At 44.3% G+C, this 20,319-nt stretch overlaps 1 protein-coding gene across 2 annotated transcripts in view; it reads left to right on the top strand.

Moving 5' to 3' along the window:
* The window catches only part of LOC310778922 (uncharacterized protein), a 38,093-nt gene extending 20,276 nt beyond the window's left edge, over positions 1-17,817 (top strand). For both annotated transcript variants that reach the window (XM_083639395.1, XM_083639396.1), the window contains exons 5-8: positions 11,453-11,533; positions 13,003-13,080; positions 14,305-14,388; positions 16,463-17,817. In XM_083639395.1, the coding sequence (XP_083495521.1) occupies positions 11,453-11,533; positions 13,003-13,080; positions 14,305-14,388; positions 16,463-16,626 (407 nt within the window). In that variant the 3' untranslated portion in view covers positions 16,627-17,817. The remainder of the gene's footprint in view (positions 1-11,452; positions 11,534-13,002; positions 13,081-14,304; positions 14,389-16,462) is intronic.
* The last annotated feature ends 2,502 nt before the right edge of the window (positions 17,818-20,319 follow it).

The following is a 20,319-nucleotide window of genomic DNA, read 5'->3' as shown; positions in this document are numbered from 1 at the left end:
GAAAAATTTCCCGGGAATCCCGGGAAATCGCCCTTTTTATTTTTATTAAATTTTTTTATGGGTTGCTAATTTGATGCTGTAGTGTGTTATTTGCTGATATCAATAATTATTCTCATTCTTATTATAGGATTAAAGAAAAGTAATGAATTTATGTTAACAAACATAATTTAAGATAAAAACTTCAAATGCCGTGTTCATTGCATGTGATCGGTCTGCTGATAAGAACAGCCTCATGGAAATGTTATTTGACAATAAATAAACGGAATTCGTTACAGCACTTAATTTCGTAAGTGATATTGGACAATAAACAAATGAAATTCGTTAAAGCAAGTTATTTTGCGTGTTTCAATTAAGCTGAGATGGATTCCATATTCTGATAGCGTTCAGCAGCCTTTCTATAATAGCCAAACAATGTTGGATATCAGCCTAATAAACTAAATGATCACTCAAAATTAACAGAATATTTATTTTCATTTACTTTGCTTTTTCGGGAGAGTATGGCCGTCTCTCTTGAATGCTGCTCTCAGGTAGGCAGATTTCGCCATGCTGTTGAATGTAAATCCGTCATATGCTGCCATTTCTGACAGTATTTCGGCCACCGAGGCTTTTGGTGTTAAGTATGAGTCCATTGTTCTCGGACGCTTCACTTGCGGGGTTTCTGGGGTTTTATGGTGCTGCGACTCCAAATGTCGCAGCAACCCGCTTGTTGATCATCCTCCACATCTTATCACTCGCTGACAGAGGTTACATGTGGCATCCTCGTTGTTTTGGTTGTTTGTGAAGTATCTCCACGCAAAACTACTGGCAGCAGAACTTGCAGAAGACATTGTGGTGGAATCCATCAGGATGGTGCATTGTTGAGAGATGCTCTCTGTGTGACTCACTCAACAGGTGGGTGTGGGCTGTGTGGATGAATTACCGTATTAACTGCAGTAATGGTCATTACGCCATCACGGTCATTATTTTATTTAGGCTACAATAGGCTGTACAGCTATTTTCTTAAATTCATTTTTTCCCGTTTCCCGCTATTGTATTTCCCGGGAAACGGGAAATGGTCCAGTCGGCATTTCCCGGGAATCCCGCTTCCCGAGATTAAACCCTAGTCCGGACGGATTCGGAGCCAAGTTTTACAAGAAATTCTGTGACATCCTTGCCCCACTCCTCCTCAGAATGACATCTAGCTCTAACGATGACAAAATTTTGCCTAAGACACTATATGAAGCTAACGGGCCCTATCGTTGCATCGGCGCAGTTTCTAGGCCGAGCGGCAGGCGCAGATCAAAGCAGTGGGCGTGGACAGGCGCACTTGATATCGTCGTGCTGGCGCTAGATGCAGCCCAAAGCATTACAACCACGCCTTTTAGGCGTAAAATTATGCACTGTCATGCTCATTGGATAAGTGCAATAAACGAATGGCACGCTTGCCTTTTTAGCTCCAATTCCACTGGTCCCGCAAAACCAGAAGAAACTCAAGCCTCTGATCCCCCCCCCCCCCCACCTCCCTTCATCCCGTCTGTCTCCATATATCGGCTATTATTCCATATTATGATGCTTCTCAAACCAATCTAACTGCAGTTTAAATACTGCAAGCATGTAAATACGCTACACTATAGCAATATCAAAGTGAAAATAATGTTCTATGCATCAGCTAGAAAAATATAGCCTATTAGATTGGTGAAAGTTTGTCCAGAAAGATATCATTTTCTCTCGCCTGCTGCAGGAAGGATGATGCACATAAATATAGCCTACATTATGTCAAGTCATTGCATAAATGTGTTTTTATTGTAAAACTAAATGTGAAATAGGGCCAAGTTATTGGAGGGACATCACAGTATAGCAGATGCCATTAGAAGCGCGTTCCGAAGCGCGTTCCGCTGTTACTTCTCTAAATCACGTTAACTCGACAAGGGGTATATATAGGCCCAGGAGGACATATAGGGTGGTGTTTTCATTTCGATGTTTTATTTGGTCCAATATTGAAATGTTGACAATGGCAGGCTGTGTTACCATTACACATTAATTTAGAACTACCTTTTATATCTATTTTGGCTCATTTGGTTGCTATTTAGTAGCGAAATGGAGAAACACAATGCATGCTGGGAACTCAGAGAGAGAGAGAGAGAGAAGGGTGACAGAGAAGAGGCAGTGAAGGCACAGAATAGGCCTGCTTTTCAAAAGCGCAAAGCGCTAAATGTACGCCAGGTCCCAAGATATCACTAGGCTGGTATTTAGCGCCGACACGCCCACTTTGGGACTGCGCCACGCCCATTCGGCCTAAAGCGCATTTGGCAGCCTAAAGCCTATTGCTATCTTGCCGAAACAGGCGCAAGGCACGTTTTTTTGCGGTTAAGGCCCGTAATAGCGCCGATGGCCTGTGGGAGAATAGAGCCCAACATCTTTACTTTACTTTACTTTACTTTATTGATATTTGGCAGACGCCTTTATCGAAAGCGACATACAACCAGGTTATAACACAGTACAGCAATAAAAAGAAAAAATAAATAAAAGTTTTGAACAAACAAATGTATAAACAGCAAAGAATTAAAACAGATTTACAGACAATAGAGGTGCGGATAAGAAGAATAGGAGGTAGCAAGATAGAAGAGAGAAGAAATAAAAGTGCATAAGAATCAAAGTGCATAGGAACTAGAGAGGGTTTACAGAGGGGCAACATGACGTCTGAAAAGATAGGTTTTTAACTGTTTTTTGAAAATTGGTAGTGATTCGGCCGTTCTTATTGTAGAGGGGAGCTCGTTCCACCATTTTGGTGGGAGATGGGAAAAAAGTTGTGATCGTGAGCTGTTAAAACCACGTAGGGGGGGAGGGGCAAGGCGTCTTGAGCTAGTGGAGGGTCGGAGCGAGCGGTGAGGGATCTGGAAACTGACCATGGGTTGTAGGTATGGTGGGGCTGTGAGGTGAACTGCTGTGTAGGCCAGAACTAGTGTTTTGAATTTGATCCTTGCAATGATGGAAAGCCAGTGAAGTTCATGAAAGGGGGTGGTGGGTGATGTGGGAGAATTTTGGAAGGTTGAATACAAGGCGGGCTGCAGCATTTTGAATAAGTTGGAGTGGTTGAATGTCAGAAACAGGGAGACCGGCCAGTAGAACATTGCAATAGTCCAGACGCGACAGGATGAGTGACTGGGTGAGAAGTTGAGCTGCTTGTCTGGAAAGGAACAGGCAGATTTTGCAAATATTGAAAAGGGCGAATCTGCAGGACCGGGCTATTGCTGTGATGTGGGCAGGGTTGGGGAGTAACGGATTACATGTAACGCCGTTACGTAATCTGATTACAAAAAAACGGTAACTGTAATCTGTCACAGTACATTTTAAAATGTGTAATCTAGATTACAGTAACGGGGGTATAGTAACGACGTTACAGGCGGGATTACATTCGCCCTTGCCTCTTCATTCATTTTACAAAATAACAACAAGAAACGGTGTAGCCTGGTGCCAGTGACTGACTGTGACGAGGACGAGCGAGGCGGAGCAACAGCACTTTTACGTTCGCTCAGTGTTTAGACAGATCAAGCGCCTTCCACATGGATTCTACTGAAAATATCATTTTCAGTATAGGCGCTTCGCTTGTGTGTGGGGCTGTGTGTGGGGCTGTCAGCTACGAGCTGCAGCTGCCAGGCAGTGGCATTGAATGTATCCGCCTACCCGTGCTGCTGACAAACGCTGCTCTAGTCGGCATGGGGCGAGAGGTTTTTACTTTCACTTACGGCCACATTCCACTGAGTCCGACCGTGTTCGGTCCGTCTGCGCTGCGGTACGGCTTCAGAGCCGATACGTTTCCACTCTAATTGTGTCAACTCCCACCTACTCCGCTGCATTGCGTGTCTACTCCGTCCCAGCTCCGACGATCCGGAGCTCTCCGAAAAAGATATGCAAGGCTTCTATTTTTCACGGATGTCGGACAGTCGGAGCAAAGCTGCAGCAAGTTGGGCGCGTGGAGTCAACAGGGCAGAAGTGCTTACAGCATTTCACTTCGTGTTTCAAGATTAAAGCAACAAGCTGCGTCTTCCACTCCACATCATGAAAAATACCCATAACGTAAATTAAAGTGGTCTTAAAAATAACTCTTGTTGTATTCTCCTTAACTTCATGTTGGTATAAACATTCTTATCTGGTTATCAATGGTAAAACATGCTTCATCTAGTTAAATAAGGGTTTTAGCCAGGACTCTTGACCAGGACTCCCTGGAAGAAGAGATCTTGTATCCCAATGGGACATTCCTGGATAAAAATAAAAATAAAGTAATCCAAAAGTAACTGAAAGTAATCCCTACTTTACTTTTAAATAGTGGTAATCGGATTACGTTACTAAGTACAATTTTTAACAAGTAACAAGTAACTTTAAGGGATTCCTATTTAAAAGTAACCTACCCAACCCTGGATGTGGGTAGTGAAGGACAGTTGGTTGTCAAGAGTGACTCCAAAGTTTCTGGCTGTTTGTGAGGGAAGGACAGTAGTGTTGTCGAGGGAGATAGAGAGGTCGGTTACAGGACAGTCTTTGCCAGGGAAGAGGAGGAGCTCAGCTTTTGCTATGTTGAGCTTGAGGTGGTGGTTGGACATCCAACTGCCAATGTCTATGAGGCAAGCCGAGATCCGTGATTCAACTTGAGTGTCAGAGGGGGGGAAGGAAAGGAACAGCTGGGTGTCGTCGGCATATGAGTGATATGAAAAACCATGGGCTGTGATCACGTGGCGGAGTGAAGTCATGTAGAGAAGGAAGAGAAAAGGACCAAGGACAGAACCCTGAGGGACACCCGTGGAAAGAGTGCAGGGGGTCGAAAGGGATCCTCTCCAGGAGACCTGATAGGAGTGGTGGGAGAGATAGGAAGAGAACCAAGAGAGTGATACCCAGGTCAGTGATACCCAGTGATACCAGTGATACCAGTGATACCAGTGATACCACCCAGTGATACACAGTGATACCCAGGTCAGAGAGAGTAGCGAGGAGAATTTGGTGATTGACGGTATCGAATGATAAGTCGAGAAGTATGACAACTGAAGAGAGGGATGCAGCTTTGGCGGAATGAAGAGCCTGAGTGACAGAGAGGAGAGCCGTTTCAGTGGAGTGGGCGGGTTTGAAGCCAGATTGGAGAGGATCGGATAGGTTGTTATGGGAGAGATTAATGGAAAGTTGATTGGATACAGCACGTTCGAGTGTTTTGGAAATGAATGACTAGAGAGAGACGGGACGGTAGTTCTGAATGACAGTGGGGTCGAGGGATGGTTTTTTCAGTAGGGGTTTCACCCGGGCAGTCTTAAGTGCAGTCGGAAAGACACCAGAGGATAGAGAAGAATTAATGAGGGAAGTGAGAAAGGGGGAGATATCGGGGAGATGGATTGAAGCAGGGAGGAAGGGATGGGGTCAAGAGGGCAGGAGGTGGCACGGTTTGATGAGATGAGTTTTAGAACTTCTTCAGAGGGGAGGGGAGAGAAGGAAGAGAGACAGGAAGTAGGGGGTGGAGAGATTGTATTGATGATAGGACAGACTGGGGGCGGGAAGGATGAACTGATGTCTTGGATCTTTTTGGTGAAGAAGTTTGAAAAGTCATCGGCAGAGAGGGAGGAGGGAGGAGGGGGGGAGGGGGGGTCGAGGAGGGAAGAGAAAGTGGAGAACAGTTTGTTGGGGTTGGAGGCAGAAGACTGGATTAGAGAGGTGAAGAAGGAGGTTTTAGCATGAGAGACTGCAGCAGTGAAATTGGAAAGGATGAGGTGGTAGGCTGTGAGGTCGGTGGGGTTGTGAGATTTGATCCAGGTTCGTTCAGCTGCTCGGAGTTTAGTGCGGTGGATTCGGAGGGGTTCACTTGGCCAGGGCACAGGGGGAGAGGATCGGGCGGGTTTGGTCATGAGTGGGCAGAGGAAGTCGAGGGCAGTGGAGAGAGAGGATAGGAGCAAAGTGGAGGCCATGTCGGTTGAAAGGAAAGAAAATTGCTGGGCTGAGGGGAGAAGGGAGAGGGCAGCAGAGGAAAGGGTCGTCGGAGAAAGGGATCTGAGGTTGCGACGGGTGGTGATAGAGTGGGTGGGTGGGTGGGGGGGCTGGAGATCGGAAGCGAGAAGGAGATGAAATAATGGTCAGATATAGGGAGAGAGGTGACAGTGAGGTTAGTGGTGCAGCAGGAGCGGGTGAAGATGAGGTCAAGTAGGTTTCCAGCTTTGTGAGTGGGGGGGAGGCTGAAAGGGCGAGGTCAAAAGAGGAAAATAAGTTAAGGAAGTATGGGGAGTGAAGAGTGGATGCCTGTATGTTGAAGTCGCCCATGAGAATGAGTGGAGTGTTGTTTTCATGTTGTTTTCAGGGAAGAAGGAGAGGAGGGAATCAAGTTTGTCGAAAAATAGTCCAAGGGGTCCGGGGGGGTGGTAGATGATGATAATGAAGAGTTTGATAGGTAAGGAAACAATGACTGCATGAAATTTGAAGGTGGAAATGGAAAAATGAGGGGGAGGTGTAACTGTGTAGGTCCAGTCAGAGCAGATGAGGAGTCCCGTCCCCCCTCCGCGTCCTACGGCTCGGGGGGTGTGGGAGAAAGAAAAGGCGGAGGAGAGAGCTGCAGGGGTGACGGTGTTGCCAGGTATGATCCATGTTTCGGTGAGGGAAAGAAAGTGTAGGGAAAGGGCGTGTGCTGACTGAGATAGATTCAGTTTTGTTAACAGCTGACTGGCAGTTCCAGAGCCCTCCTGCAAAATTAAAAACATTACAGGACTGCGGAGGTGTGGGAGTCGGTTTAATATGAATGTGGTGGTTTTTATTGATATCCTTGTTGAAAGGAAAATTATTGGCACGGAGATGGGAAATGATGGGGCGGCGCGGATGGGATAAAATTGGAATTGAACGTGCTAAATTCATGGAGTTGTAGCCGAGTGTTTTGGGTTCTCTATATATTGATATTTATGGATGAAATAATGAGTCAGAGACCGCTTGTTGTTGGGAGCTGCTGCCACTTCTTTACTTGGTCAGGGGCGAGAGAGATAGTGAGTGAATACACTGTTCACTTCTGTTTCTGGACATCAAAATAAAACCTTCAAAACAATAGCTTACATACCTCCCCTCCTCCAAAAAGAAACGTCCCCGTTTCAAATAAAATACAGTACAACATATATACACATCAACAAACAAACTTCCACATGCCTCCCACAATGCACAACCACACCATACACTCAACAAGGACAGCTTCTCCACCAATACACTATAGAACACAGGGCTTTTTACCTTACGAACCTGTGAACCAACGCTAATGGACCATCTCAGACAATGTCAAGACATAGTGTTACGGTTCATACAAAGTGAAAAGACAGACAGGAAATATGCTCATGACAGTGAGAGGAAAAACACGGTAGAAGTGGCTCCAGGGCACCGATGTACGTAAATGGAGGCAGACTGCTGCTGTCCTCTTCCGCTCTATTGCACAACCATAACCACACAGTCTCAGTACAGTATGACACACTATTCAGCTGATCTACAGATGCAACTGAGAACGATAGCGGACTTTACACACTATACCGGGTGCGACTACAGCGAGACAGAAAAAAACATCAGCGTCACAGTCCTCAGAATGACACACTCCGTTGTGGCTCCCCGCTGATGCCCGCAACACCAACAGTCCCAGTCTCTCCCGTGAGCAGCGGCTCCTCATCCAACGACTCCCCATCGACATCCTCTTCCGTGAGGGAACTGCATGAAGAGGTGATCGGAGGCTGTTCCCAAGATCCACCAGGCGACTGCAGTCCGTTTCTCAGCACTCCAGACAGGAATCCACACAAACTCTCTTCCACCTGGGCTACCTCACCGTGAAACATGCAGGCTTTCTTTTTTCAATGTCAGGTGCCTTCTCAATTCCATGTATGCAGATCACAATAAGACCCGCAGTGCAGCAATGTTGTCACTTGATGCACAGAAGGCATTTGATCAGGTTGAGTGGCCTTATATGTTCGAGTCACTACACTCATTTATATCCTGGGTAAAGCTTATATATGCTAGTCCAACATGTTCAGTTATAACCAATGGCGATGAGTCGACCAAGTTTCCATTACTTCGCTCGGTTCAGCAGGGTTGCCCTCTCTCACCGGCACTCTTCGCCGTTGCGCTCGATCCCCTTGCCTTAAAACTTAAAAATACGTGCTCATTCAAGTATTGAAGGCCTGAAGATCGGAGGAATCGAGACACGCATTAGTCTATACGCTGACGATGTAATACTATATCTACATGACTCAGAGAAATCGATTCCCCCTCTTCTAGAACTATTCACCTCCTTGGGTAAGCTGTCTGGATATACAATCAACTGGACAAAGAGTGACTTTATGCCTCACTCCTGGTTTCTTGGAAAATCTCCCATTTAAATTGGCAAAGGACCATCTCACCTATCTTCGCCTCACCATACCCAGAGATCCTAAATTCATATTTAAGCTGAACTTTGGAGACTTTGTTTCAAGACTTAAACAATGTATAGAAAACTGGAAAATTCTTCCTTTGTCTATGATTGGCCGCATAAATTCCGTTAAGATGGTTTCACTTCCCAGGTTCCTCTATTTGTGTCCAAATCTTCCCATTTCCCTCACTTCCGGGTTTTTCAAAGACCTGGACTCTATAATTCTATCTTACATCTGGAATGATAAGAATCATAGAATCTCAAAAACCCATTTGCAAAAACCCAGGCTTGAAGGCGGACTGGCCTTACCAGTGTTCAGGCACTACTACTGGGCTGCCAATGCTAGAGCCTTAATGTTTTGGCGACAGGGGACTCCTGACAACTTGATTTCTGGGACCCCCCTTTGGCTAAAAATGGAAGCCAGCTCTATTACAGACTCCTCCCTGTCAGCAATGTTATTCTCTAAGTTAGAAATGCCAGGGGCTCTTAAGAATTTAACCTTTGTGGTAAAAAAAACTCTTTTAATCACACTTTTTTGCCTGCACGGTCAGACAGAACCTATCGTGCCTGGAGTGAGAAAGGGCTGTGTTCAATCAGAGACTTATACATAGATGGCCATTTCGCCTCTTTCGACCTTCTGAGGAGGAAATTTGAGTTGCCCAACACGCATTGGTTTAGATATCTACAAGTCAGAGATTATGTATGGTCTAAGTTTCGAGATTTTGAAGTTCTCCCAGACGAACACACTCTCTCTGAGGTCTTGTTGAGTCCCCCCCACTCCAGGCACCTTATTTCTAGACTAGTACACTTGTTCGATAACTATAACAGGGCCTCCACTGAGAAGATTAGAGAGGCATGGCAGGACGAACTTGGTGTTGATATATCGCAGATTATATGGGACAGGAGTTTGTCTATGGTCCAGTCTTGTTCAGTTAACAGCAGACACCAGCTGATCCAATTCAAAGTTACTCACCGTCTTCACTATTCCAAATCAAAATTGCACAAGATTTACCCATCTGTCTCACCACTATGCGATAGGTGCCAGGTGTTAGAGGGTACATTGTCACAAGCTTTTTGGCTTTGCCCTTTAATATCCGGATTCTGGGCCAAAGTTTTCGACTGGTATTCTAAGGCCTACAGAGTAACTCTTAAGCCGGAGGCAGAACTTGCCATTTTTGGCTGTTCGGATTCCTCATTACTTCTCCCTATGGCTGTGCAGCAGTCCCTGACACAGGGGATGATTGTTGCCAAAAGCCTTATTTTGAAAGACTGGAAGTCCCCCTCTCCACCCTCCTTTCAGCTGTGGCTGACAGACATGGTCTCAGTGGTGCGCATGGAGAGACTCAGGTCTCAGAGGACTAACTCAATTGGGAAGTTCTCAATTTCAGTTTCTGGACTACCTGGGTGAGGTCAGAAATGGGTCATTTGTATATTGTTGCACACATATTTGAATAGGTTGGAAGCACCATGTTGTAATGTTTTTGTTTGTTTTTTGTCTCCTATTTTGTTTATGTTTGTTTGTTTTTCTTCTTCTTTTTCTGTCTCAGTTTGAATTCGTTTACTTGCTTTTTTGTTTTTGTTTTTTGTTTTTTTGTTTTTAACCATTTAAAACAAATTTGTATAATCAACTGGATATGGGACTAAGTTTACGGGGTGGGAGAAAATGTTTCTTTTCAGATTAACCACTCGCAGTTGGACACTGTCACATTGTATGCAACTTATTTGAAGATTATTTGTTTTGGCTTCTGTCTAGTCTGCAGTTGTATTGTTAAACTGATGTCTGAAAACGAAACAATAAAAAAATTATATACCAATTTTTTTTTAATGCAGTTACAGTCTTTCATGGACAATTATAACAAAGAGGAGCTTGAAAAGTAATGTTTTGTTTTTGTTGTATGTATTGTTTATTGAGAGAGATCTTATAGATCAGTATAGTATATAGATCTTATCTTATTAGATTATAGATCTTATTATCTATATATACAGTATATATGTGTGTGTGTGTGAGTGTGTGTATGTAAATGTATGTTTTTATGTATATTTGTGTATGCATATGTGTTATGGATACAGATATTTAATATAGTTATGGATGGCTTGGGGGCAGGACTCAATAAGCCTCGGCTTCTTCCTGCCCCTTTACAAACAGTTTTCTAATGGAGGTCACGTATTTTCTTGGTTGTTATTGGTTTTATTCCTGTTTCTTTTTGTTTTTTTTACGTATTTGTTTTCTATATTGTTTTAACTGTTTGAAATACATCTTCTCAATGAATACTTTTTTTTGGTGCACTTGTGAAAGTGCCTTAAATACCTCATAGTCGCTTACCGGTCTAAATTAAAATCTATCAACAAAAGGGGAGGGGTTCAAAGAATTCTCAGCTACCGGGTCATGGGTGTGACCTGAGGGAGCCGCACTGGCTGAAAGTCTATAAAACAGATGACCAGATGCTACAAAGTGGCGGTTAAAAACATCACACATATTTGATTTATCTGAGAGTACATCGTTCTCACCGCTAATCTGAGGTGAGAGAGCGGAGGTGGGCCTGGTTTTTAATGATGTTACGGTTTAGCTGTATTTCCTTGAGTATTAGCAAGAGAAGCTTTTCTAATTACGCTAATACATATATTCTGCATCTTCCTGAAATGTAACCAGTCTGCTGACTTACCAGTAGATCTAGCCTTCGACCAGGCGAGGTCTCTGAGTCGAAGGGCTTTAGTAACATCCTCTGAGAACCAGGGACTAGAGCGATTTTTTACTCTGAAATTTTTGTAGGGGGCAGGTGCCGGTTGTAAAAGACTGAATTATCCTATAAATAGGTGCACTCTATGACCAGGGATGTGATCTAAAATAGATAAAAAGTAATTTTTCATTTCAGCTCGACTTTAAAACTGAATAAAGTGACATACTAACATAGCACCCCATCATTTATAAAGCTGTGTGTGTGTGTGTGTGTGTCTGTGTGTGTGTGTGTGTGTGTGTGTGTGTGTGTGTGTGTGTGTGTGTGTGTGTGTGTGTGTGTGTGTGTGTGTGTGTGTGTGTGTGTGTGTGTGTGTTTGTGTGTGTGTCTGCGTGTGCTCCAGAGAGCAGGCCTGCTAAGTTAGATCCTGAAGAGGAAAACTGGTACAAACCATGGAGGAGCCACCTGGGGGCGCTAGAGAAAGGTTTGTCTGTCTGTCCGTATATCTCGAGAACCATTCATCTAATCTACTTCACACTTGTGGGTGTTTTGCTGGGAACAGCGATAGATTCCCTGACTACAAACACAAAGGTTGCAGGTTTGAGCCCCCTTTTCGAGAAAGCAGCTTTCTATAGAACCACTGGTGCCCGTAGTGCAGTTTTCTTTTGGAACTGCTGGTGCCTGTAGTGCAGCTTTCTATAGAACCACTGCTGCCGCCCATAGTGCAGCTTTCTATAGAACCACTGCTGCCCATACTGCAGCTTTCTATAGAACCACTGGTGCCTGTAGTGCAGCTTTCTATAGAACCACTGATGCCCATAGTGCAGCTTTCTATAGAACCACTGCTGCCTATACTGCAGCTTTCTATAGAACCACTGCTGCCCATAGTGCAGCTTTCTATAGAACCACTGCTGCCTGTAGTGCAGCTTTCTATAGAACCACTGGTGCCTGTAGTGCAGCTTTCTGTAGTGCAGCTTTCTATAGAACCACTGCTGCCCATAGTGCAGCTTTCTATAGAACCACTGGTGCCTGTAGTGCAGCTTTCTATAGAACCACTGCTGCCCATAGTGCAGCTTTCTATAGAACCACTGGTGCCCGTAGTGCAGCTTTCTATAGAACCACTGCTGCCCATAGTGCAGCTTTCTATAGAACCACTGGTGCCCATAGTGCAGCTTTCTATAGAACCACTGGTGCCTGTAGTGCAGCTTTCTATAGAACCACTGCTGCCCATAGTGCAGCTTTCTATAGAACCACTGCTGCCCATAGTGCAGCTTTCTATAGAACCACTGCTGCCCATACTGCAGCTTTCTATAGAACCACTGCTGCCCATAGTGCAGCTTTCTATAGAACCACTGGTGCCTGTAGTGCAGCTTTCTATAGAACCACTGCTGCCCATAGTGCAGCTTTCTATAGAACCACTGCTGCCCATAGTGCAGCTTTCTATAGAACCACTGCTGCCTGTAGTGCAGCTTTCTATAGAACCACTGCTGCCCATAGTGCAGCTTTCTATAGAACCACTGGTGCCCATAGTGCAGCTTTCTATAGAACCACTGGTGCCTGTAGTGCAGCTTTCTATAGAACCACTTTTGCCTGTAGTGCAGCTTTCTATAGAACCACTGGTGCCTGTAGTGCAGCTTTCTATAGAACCACTGGTGCCTGTAGTGCAGCTTTCTATAGAACCACTTTTGCCCATAGTGCAGCTTTCTATAGAACCACTGGTGCCTGTAGTGCAGCTTTCTATAGAACCACTGGTGCCTGTAGTGCAGCTTTCTATAGAACCACTACAGGCTGGTCCCCCAGACAAATGGGGATTTCTCAGCGCAGGAAACATATAGAGAAGGTACTGTAAACACTGTCCATCTGCTTACCGACATTGTAATGATACAAAATGGGTTGAAAATCAACAAAGCCTTCCTTTAATACAAATCCGTGTTTGTGTGTGTGTGTGTTCAGATGCAGCACAGAGCAGTAATGGGACTCCAGCAGTGGAGCAGATGCAGGGTGGTTCTCCTCTGGCTGAAGCGGCCGTCGGTACTTCTCTTCTCTTCTCTACACAAACAGATCAAACTTTAACATCATCTACAGGAGTGGGACCTTTACATTCGGGCTGCACGATATATAATTTACACATAATCATCGCGATGTGCGCATGCGCAATAGTCACATCGCAAGACGTGCGATGTCAAAGGCAAATTAACTCATGTTGCTTGATAAACTCTCACTTTAGGGGTAGCCTACTGAGTGAAATGCAGACTGTGCATGCACAGCGAACAACCAATCACGATCATTCTTGTTGAAAGCATGCCCCATTGCCCCATTGGTTAAGCCTACAAAAATACGTCATCCCTGCGGTACTCTATTACTACAGATGCTCCGGACCCGGTGAAATTGCCTAATGGGCAGACTTCAATCATGAAAGACCAGTTGGTAAGATTTAACAAGCAGCTTTATCCAGCAAATGGCATGGCAACGACTTTGGCGTATGACTCCATTGTAAGATGCCGCTCCTCTTGTGGTGAGAAGGGGGCATCTGTATAGGCTAGGATAGAGAATCCCCCCCTCCATGGGGAATTCTTCAGGAGTCAAGACTCATTGGTGGTGGACTGAAACGACAGCTTCGCCCCACCCACTTAAAAGGTGCTTTTCAAAGCTCTTAGCCCAAAGTAATTGCGCGCATGCTGACGATAGGAGAATGCCATCTGTGTCCCCACATTTAGCGCAGACACATGTCACACGCCTGGTTTGGCATGGCATGCCTAACCCATGCATGTCCAGTACAAATGCACTTGTGCATGCCCCGATTTCCATTACGTGCGGTGTTAAACGAGTTCAAAACAAGCGCAAATGCAAAATTTGTGCTTTTGCGACGATAGGGCTTTAGATGTGAGCTGGATGTGAGAGGGTGTCAGACTTTAGTCTTTTAAAAGTCTATTCAAAGTTTTCTAGTGGATGGTATAGGCATAAGTTGACTGTGCCTTTAAACAGCTTTGGGAAATGCAAAATCCAGAAAATGATGTCATGGCTTTAGTCCCACAAAAATCGGGAGTGTTTGGCAGGTATGATGTCCAATGTGTGGCCCTCCGGTTACTTTATGTAAGTCTGGAAAATAATGTTGCCCACCCCTGCTTTAGAACCTATTATAGGCTAATTGACATAATTTGAGTCAATTGAAGAGAGAGAGAGAGTGTGTGTGTGTGTGTGTGTGTGTGTGTGTGTGTGTGTGTGTGTGTGTGCGCGCGCATGCATGTCCTCCAGAGAGAAGCAGGCCTGCTGAGTTGGATCCTGAAGAGGAAAACTGGTACAAACCATGGAGGAGCCACCTGGGGGCGCTACAGCAAGGTCTGTCTGTCTGTCTTATGCCAAGATCAGACTACACAATATTTTTTGTCTTTCACAATGTCACCATGTCAGACTAGCCTCTTGGATTAAGTCAAGAAACAGCAACCCCATATACAGGGGTTCCTAAGCGTTTTCCTCTTTGGAGTGAGAAATAGGTGTGGAGTGAAAGATGAGAAGAGCGTCGTTTGTGTGAGTCTCACTCTCAATGAGTGAGTTGGCAGCTATGTCCAATATGTGCCAAATTGTATATTTTGCATGTTCGTGGAACATTATCCATAACTAAAGGAAAACAACCAAATCTAAAGGGAACTCTACTGTTGTACATGTATAATAAATAGCCAACATTATGCCAGGCCAGCGAAAAATATACAAGGGGTCAGGAAAACTCTGATCTTCTGGCTAAGTGGGCCAGTGAGGAAATGTTACAGTGAACAACACTGTGGTGTCTTTTCAATCACCATGCACACGACACACTCAGGGAGTTCATTCAACTAATTAACTCAGGTCAGCTGTTGTGGAAATGAAAACTGTGTTTCCTATCTCAGGTTAATCAACTACAAATATTTTTTTGCAAGTGTTTTGGACCCTTTTGCTTGTAATTTTGAGATTTAATCAGTTAGAATAGTGACAATTTTATCCATCCATCTTCAACCGCTTACCGAAATGAGACATAAAACCCTAGGTTATGAATATAACCCTGGTTCTATGATTAATATGAGTTCAGTGAAAACCAGAGAACCCTTCTTGCTGGGCGGGCAAGAAGAATGGCTATCAAGATGTGCTGTCTGTCTGCTCCGACACTCACTTACTAAAGGGGCGTGTCCCAGGTGAGCTAGGCAGAGGGATACACTTTCACCAGCCAATCAGAACAAACAACAAAACAAAATAATTCCCACTCATTCCCATTCTGCTATAACTTTTCTATTTCTTAGATGTTTGAGAGAGCTTAAAAGCATCTCAACAACTTCTGCACACTATCTCCAGAAACCGCCACAACACCCAGAAATCTCCTTGCTGCATCCACAATTCTATACATTTTTTCAACTTTTCCACTCCAGCAGTGCAGTTAATTATCATAGCCAAAAATGCCAGAAACTTCACTTGATCTTTACAGAAACAGAATTCATCATGCTAACTGGCTGCTTTAACCTCTTTGACTTCCTGTCTCATCTCCTCACGCCTAGGCCTCCTTCTAGATCTCTCCCTGACTATCTCTGCCTCCTTTATTCTCTTTGGGCAATTGTCCTCCCATGCTGCATGCCTTCCCACACTCTCCAAAATACTCCTCCTCTCCACACTTACCACATACAACAAACTCACTCCTACACACATAATGGCTCTGTCCAAACTTCCAAAAAAAATACACTGTAGTGGCTTGGGAACAAACTGCCTCACTGGGTATGACACATGATCCAAAAACACTTTATCAGGTAAATACTCCAAATCAAAATGCAGCATGACATGATTAGTCTCATACTTGTCATCAACTATTTTATCAAATCTTCTCATTCTAAAGCTGTTACTCCCACACTCAGTAAATCTCCTTGCGTCTACTCTACAGGAGACACCATCCACCACACCTTTTGTTGGTGCGTTCTTGTTCAATCTGAAACAATTCACTGGAAAAATATCAAAGTTACCCAAATCTATCCTGTCCACTTTCAATGCTTCTTCCATCTGCGACTTGGATGTACACTCAACAACCATCAGGCCCTGACCTTTTAACATCAACCATTTTGACTTAACTCATCTCTTTCTTGATCGCCTTTGCCACCATGTACTTCTCTGACAAAGTTCCACATCCACATTCTTCCTTTAACCCCCAAATTTTCATCCCAACCATGTATACTTCATTATTTATTTCACTGTCACTCAATGAATCAACTTTTTCCTTTGTAACTCTTTCTTTCTCGCTTTTATCCAAACAATCTACTTCCATTTCCATTACTCTCCTCCTTCCGCCATCTTCCATTCTCTCTCTGTTTCGTATTTTGGATTTATGGTGAGCTGTCCCTTTAAGATGTATTCTCTGTGTTGTTGTCTGATCTGTCTGTCTGTTCTCCCTCCTGTTCAGACACCGAGCCCGAGCCTCACTCTGTCGACGGCGTGGAGGATCTGACGTATGCATGGGTCAGCTGGAAGGTCAAGCGTCTGACTCCGTCCCCTGACACACCCCCTGGGCATCTGACTCCACCCCCTTCACATCCACTGCCTGGCAGGATGGAGCTGGAAGCCTGAGGGACGCAGGCCCCCAGGCCCCATTCCAGAACCAAATGATTTGGGTGCATCTGAAATGAGTGGGGGTGCAGGTGGGCCGAGAACACATGATGTGGAAATAGAATAGTAGTAGGTGTAGTAGGTACAGCGTGTCGTTCCTTTACAGCAATTTCATTTCCAAACCGGTCTCACTCCCAGGGCATTAAAATGTTTATTTGTCACGCCCCTCGGCGTCATTATTGCAGACGCGAAAGGTAATGCAGAAGAAGGACCGTCTGACCCCCAGCGGTATTTTTGGTTGTTGTTTTGATCAAAACAATTTATTTACTGTAAGCGGTAGCCGTGACTCTAGCAGCAGCGGTAGCCGCAAGTCTAGCAGCAGCAGTAGCCACAAGTCTAGCAGCAGCGGTAGCCGCAAGTCTAGCAGCAGCGGTAGCCGCGATTCTAGCAGCAGCGGTAGCTTCAAGTCTAGCAGCAGCGGTAGCCGCAAGTGTAGCAGCAGTGGTAGCTGTCATTCTATCAGCAGCGGTAGCCATGAGTCTAGCAGCATCATTAGCTACGAGTCTAGCAGCAGCGGTGGTTCCTCCTCAGCCAAATAACTAGGAAGAGAGCCGGTGCTCTGAACCCAGGAAGAGCTAGTGTCTGTGCTGGAGGAATGTGCGCATCAAAATATGACGCGGTAGCCTACTCTTTGCATCTGCAATAATGACGCCGAGGGGGCATGACAAATCTGCAAATTTTGATGCATTGGGAATGAGAACCTGTATCAACCTTTTTTCCAGTAGTTTCACCACCAAGCAGAACACAAACTAATCAAGTAATAATCAGAGCCACAATGCAAACAGATGTTCAATTGGAGATACAATGTAGGCTACAGGGCCACTGGCAGGGGGAACACCTGAACAGTTTTCCTGGGGCCCTGGGTCGGGGGCAAAGGTGCCCAATAAAAGAAAGAGAGAGAGAAAGAAATAAGCCACACCACATTTTTTTATGTGGTTATGCTGTTTTTCTTGTATACATTTACCGGTACTTATAATCTTTCTGGTGAAAAAATAAAGAAAGAAATCCAATTCCAGGAAAGGAAACAATTAATGCTGATAAAAAGGCCCCTCTATGATTTAAATAATCTGCTGGAATAATTTGTCAAAATATGCCTATTTGTGAAGACTTTGTGTATCCTGAAGCATTTGTTTGAAAAAGGTCGTTGACCAAAACGTCACAATACATTTTTATTGCAAGTTTGGACGGTGTGCAGGACTCCCTTTCCACATGTACATGAATATTTGCAATAATCTTTTTTTTTAATGTATGAAGCCATCTTAAATAGGGAGTGGCTGTAGCCTATGGTGTCATAGCCAATCACAGCTTCCCACATGAAACAGGCTATGAGGCATCACAATAATTTCTGAAAAAACATACAGCTAAATGATGCATGAAAACAATATGTATATATAGAAAAAATATTATAAAATAATTAGAAAGTGTGTTATTAATAAAGAGAGGCTCACAACATATATAGGCAATATGAACACACAACAATATTTCATAAAATCACAGTAATTAGATGATTAACTCCGACCAGACTGCCTTCAATTAGGTCTGAACTTGGGTTCCTGGGTAGCCAATAGGCTATTGGCTGAGGAATGCCTGTAACCTAGTCTCTTAAAACAGACTGTATCATCTACATCCGGCGAATGCAGCTATATACAGTCTGTACGTTACACCCCCAGAACATGCACAAGGAAGTTGGGAAAAAAACCTTCAGACTGGAAGGAAGTTCTACGGAATCCGACCAATCACGACACGCGAATGCGGCATATTGGATTCTGATTGGACTAATGAGCGGAAGACCCGCCTTTCTGCCGGCATATTGGATTCTGATTGGACTAATGAGCGGAAGACCCGCCTTTCTGCTTCCCATTCCGGTTGGTGCATGATTCTCCCCCACAAAGTACAGACGGTATGGCGGAAGCATTTGAAAATTGCGGAAGCCAACTCGTCTGTTCTAAGAGACTACCTGTAACCGGTATATTTACGAAGGAGCCCCACAAAAACACACATCAATAAATCATTATAGATATAAATAGAAATCGGAACCAACAACAATCACATGCCCCGGGACTTTTGCCATGACTGTCAAACCTAAATTTATATACTTTGCGACGTTCATCATCGTTCAAATTTGGCTGGTGGCTTATTATCATAGGGTCCTGTGATGTGATGAACTCAAAATGCTAAATAATAAATAAATATTTCTGGTTTCCAGGGACTTTACGTCTGCCTCACAATGTGAAAGCTGTAAAAAACTTAATAAGGTATTTCTGTTGCTGAAACATATTAAGATACATTGAAAGCTTTGATCTAAACATCCCCTTCTCCCAAGGAGCCTCCAATTTCAGGTGCTGGACAAGATCAATTTATATTAAGACGAGTTTTCCATTGACCAGATGCCAGCCCCAACACCTCATGGGGATGAAGCTTGAGTTGTTCATAGCGATGCAGATGCCGACCTGCTGATAGTCCAGACAGCAGTGCAGGCAGCAAGAACACAAGACACTGTTGTTGTTGGTGAAGACACAGACCTGCTGGTTCTGCTGTGCCACATAGGCTACCATGCAAATGTAGAAAGCCATAAGATCTTCTTTAGACCAGAGCCCAAACAAGCTGCAAAAAAGATTAACGTGTTGGAACATTCACAACCTAAGAAAAGACCTAGGTAGCCAAGCCTGCAAATGTATCCTATTGGGCCGGACACCTGCCACAGTGCCCACTTCGGGAACCTCTGAGACTGTATGGGACCCGTCTGTAGCTATGGATTCCAGCCCCGACCCGTGTGTTCTCCAAGACTGTATGTGACCCGTCTGTAGCTCTCTCGCAATATACGTCACACCAACACCAACATGGCCTGGCGGGAGAGACGTCACTTATGCGACTGGTTTGTGTAGTCTTTCTGATTTATAGACTTTTAGTGGAAGTTTTACGACAAACTGCGACTTTCCTGACTTGCAAAGTTATTATCTTTTAAATTGACAAACATCATATGGGTAGTACATCATGGCACAATTCAAACAGGATAAAAAAAATGACTGTCTCTCATCATCAGTGTTGGGAAGTAACGAGTTACTAGTTACTCGTTACTGTAATAATATTACTTTTTCCAAGTAACGAGTAGTGTAACGAATTACTATAGAATATAAGTAATAATATTACAGTTACTTCAAGATAAACGAGCTTGTTACGTTAGTCGTTACATCTTTTGTTGAGTCCATTCTGTGATGCCGCTGCGCTGCAAAACGACACGCAGTCGGCATTCACTGATCACAAGCAGCATGGCTTTAACGCTCCCAAAACAAGGTGACGTCACCGCAGAGCACATTCAGAGCACCAGGCAACAGGCAGGCAGGCACACCTCCCTCTCTGTCCTGCTGAGTCGAGGAGGAAAATCCGTGGCTGGATATATTCCCATGACTTTGTTTTTGTCGGGAAGAAAGGTGACACGATTGAACATCAAAGTCAAATGTAAATGGTGTCCAGGACAGGTAGGCTACTAACACTCTTTCCACTGTGAAAAACACGAGCTCAAACTTCCTAACGTTAACGTTACGAGACGAGAGGACAGCACAACAGAAACCGGAAAACTGTTCAAATACAGAGATAACGTAAAAACTCACAAGCTGGTGGACATCAAACATTGCTGTTATTATTGTCAGGTTA

Source organism: Poromitra crassiceps (assembly GCF_964638095.1).
Source record: "Poromitra crassiceps genome assembly, chromosome: 1".
NCBI classification, from domain to species: domain Eukaryota; kingdom Metazoa; phylum Chordata; class Actinopteri; order Beryciformes; family Melamphaidae; genus Poromitra; species Poromitra crassiceps.
The sequence above is the reverse complement of the archived record's forward strand: the minus strand, read 5'-3'. Positions and strand labels throughout refer to the sequence as shown.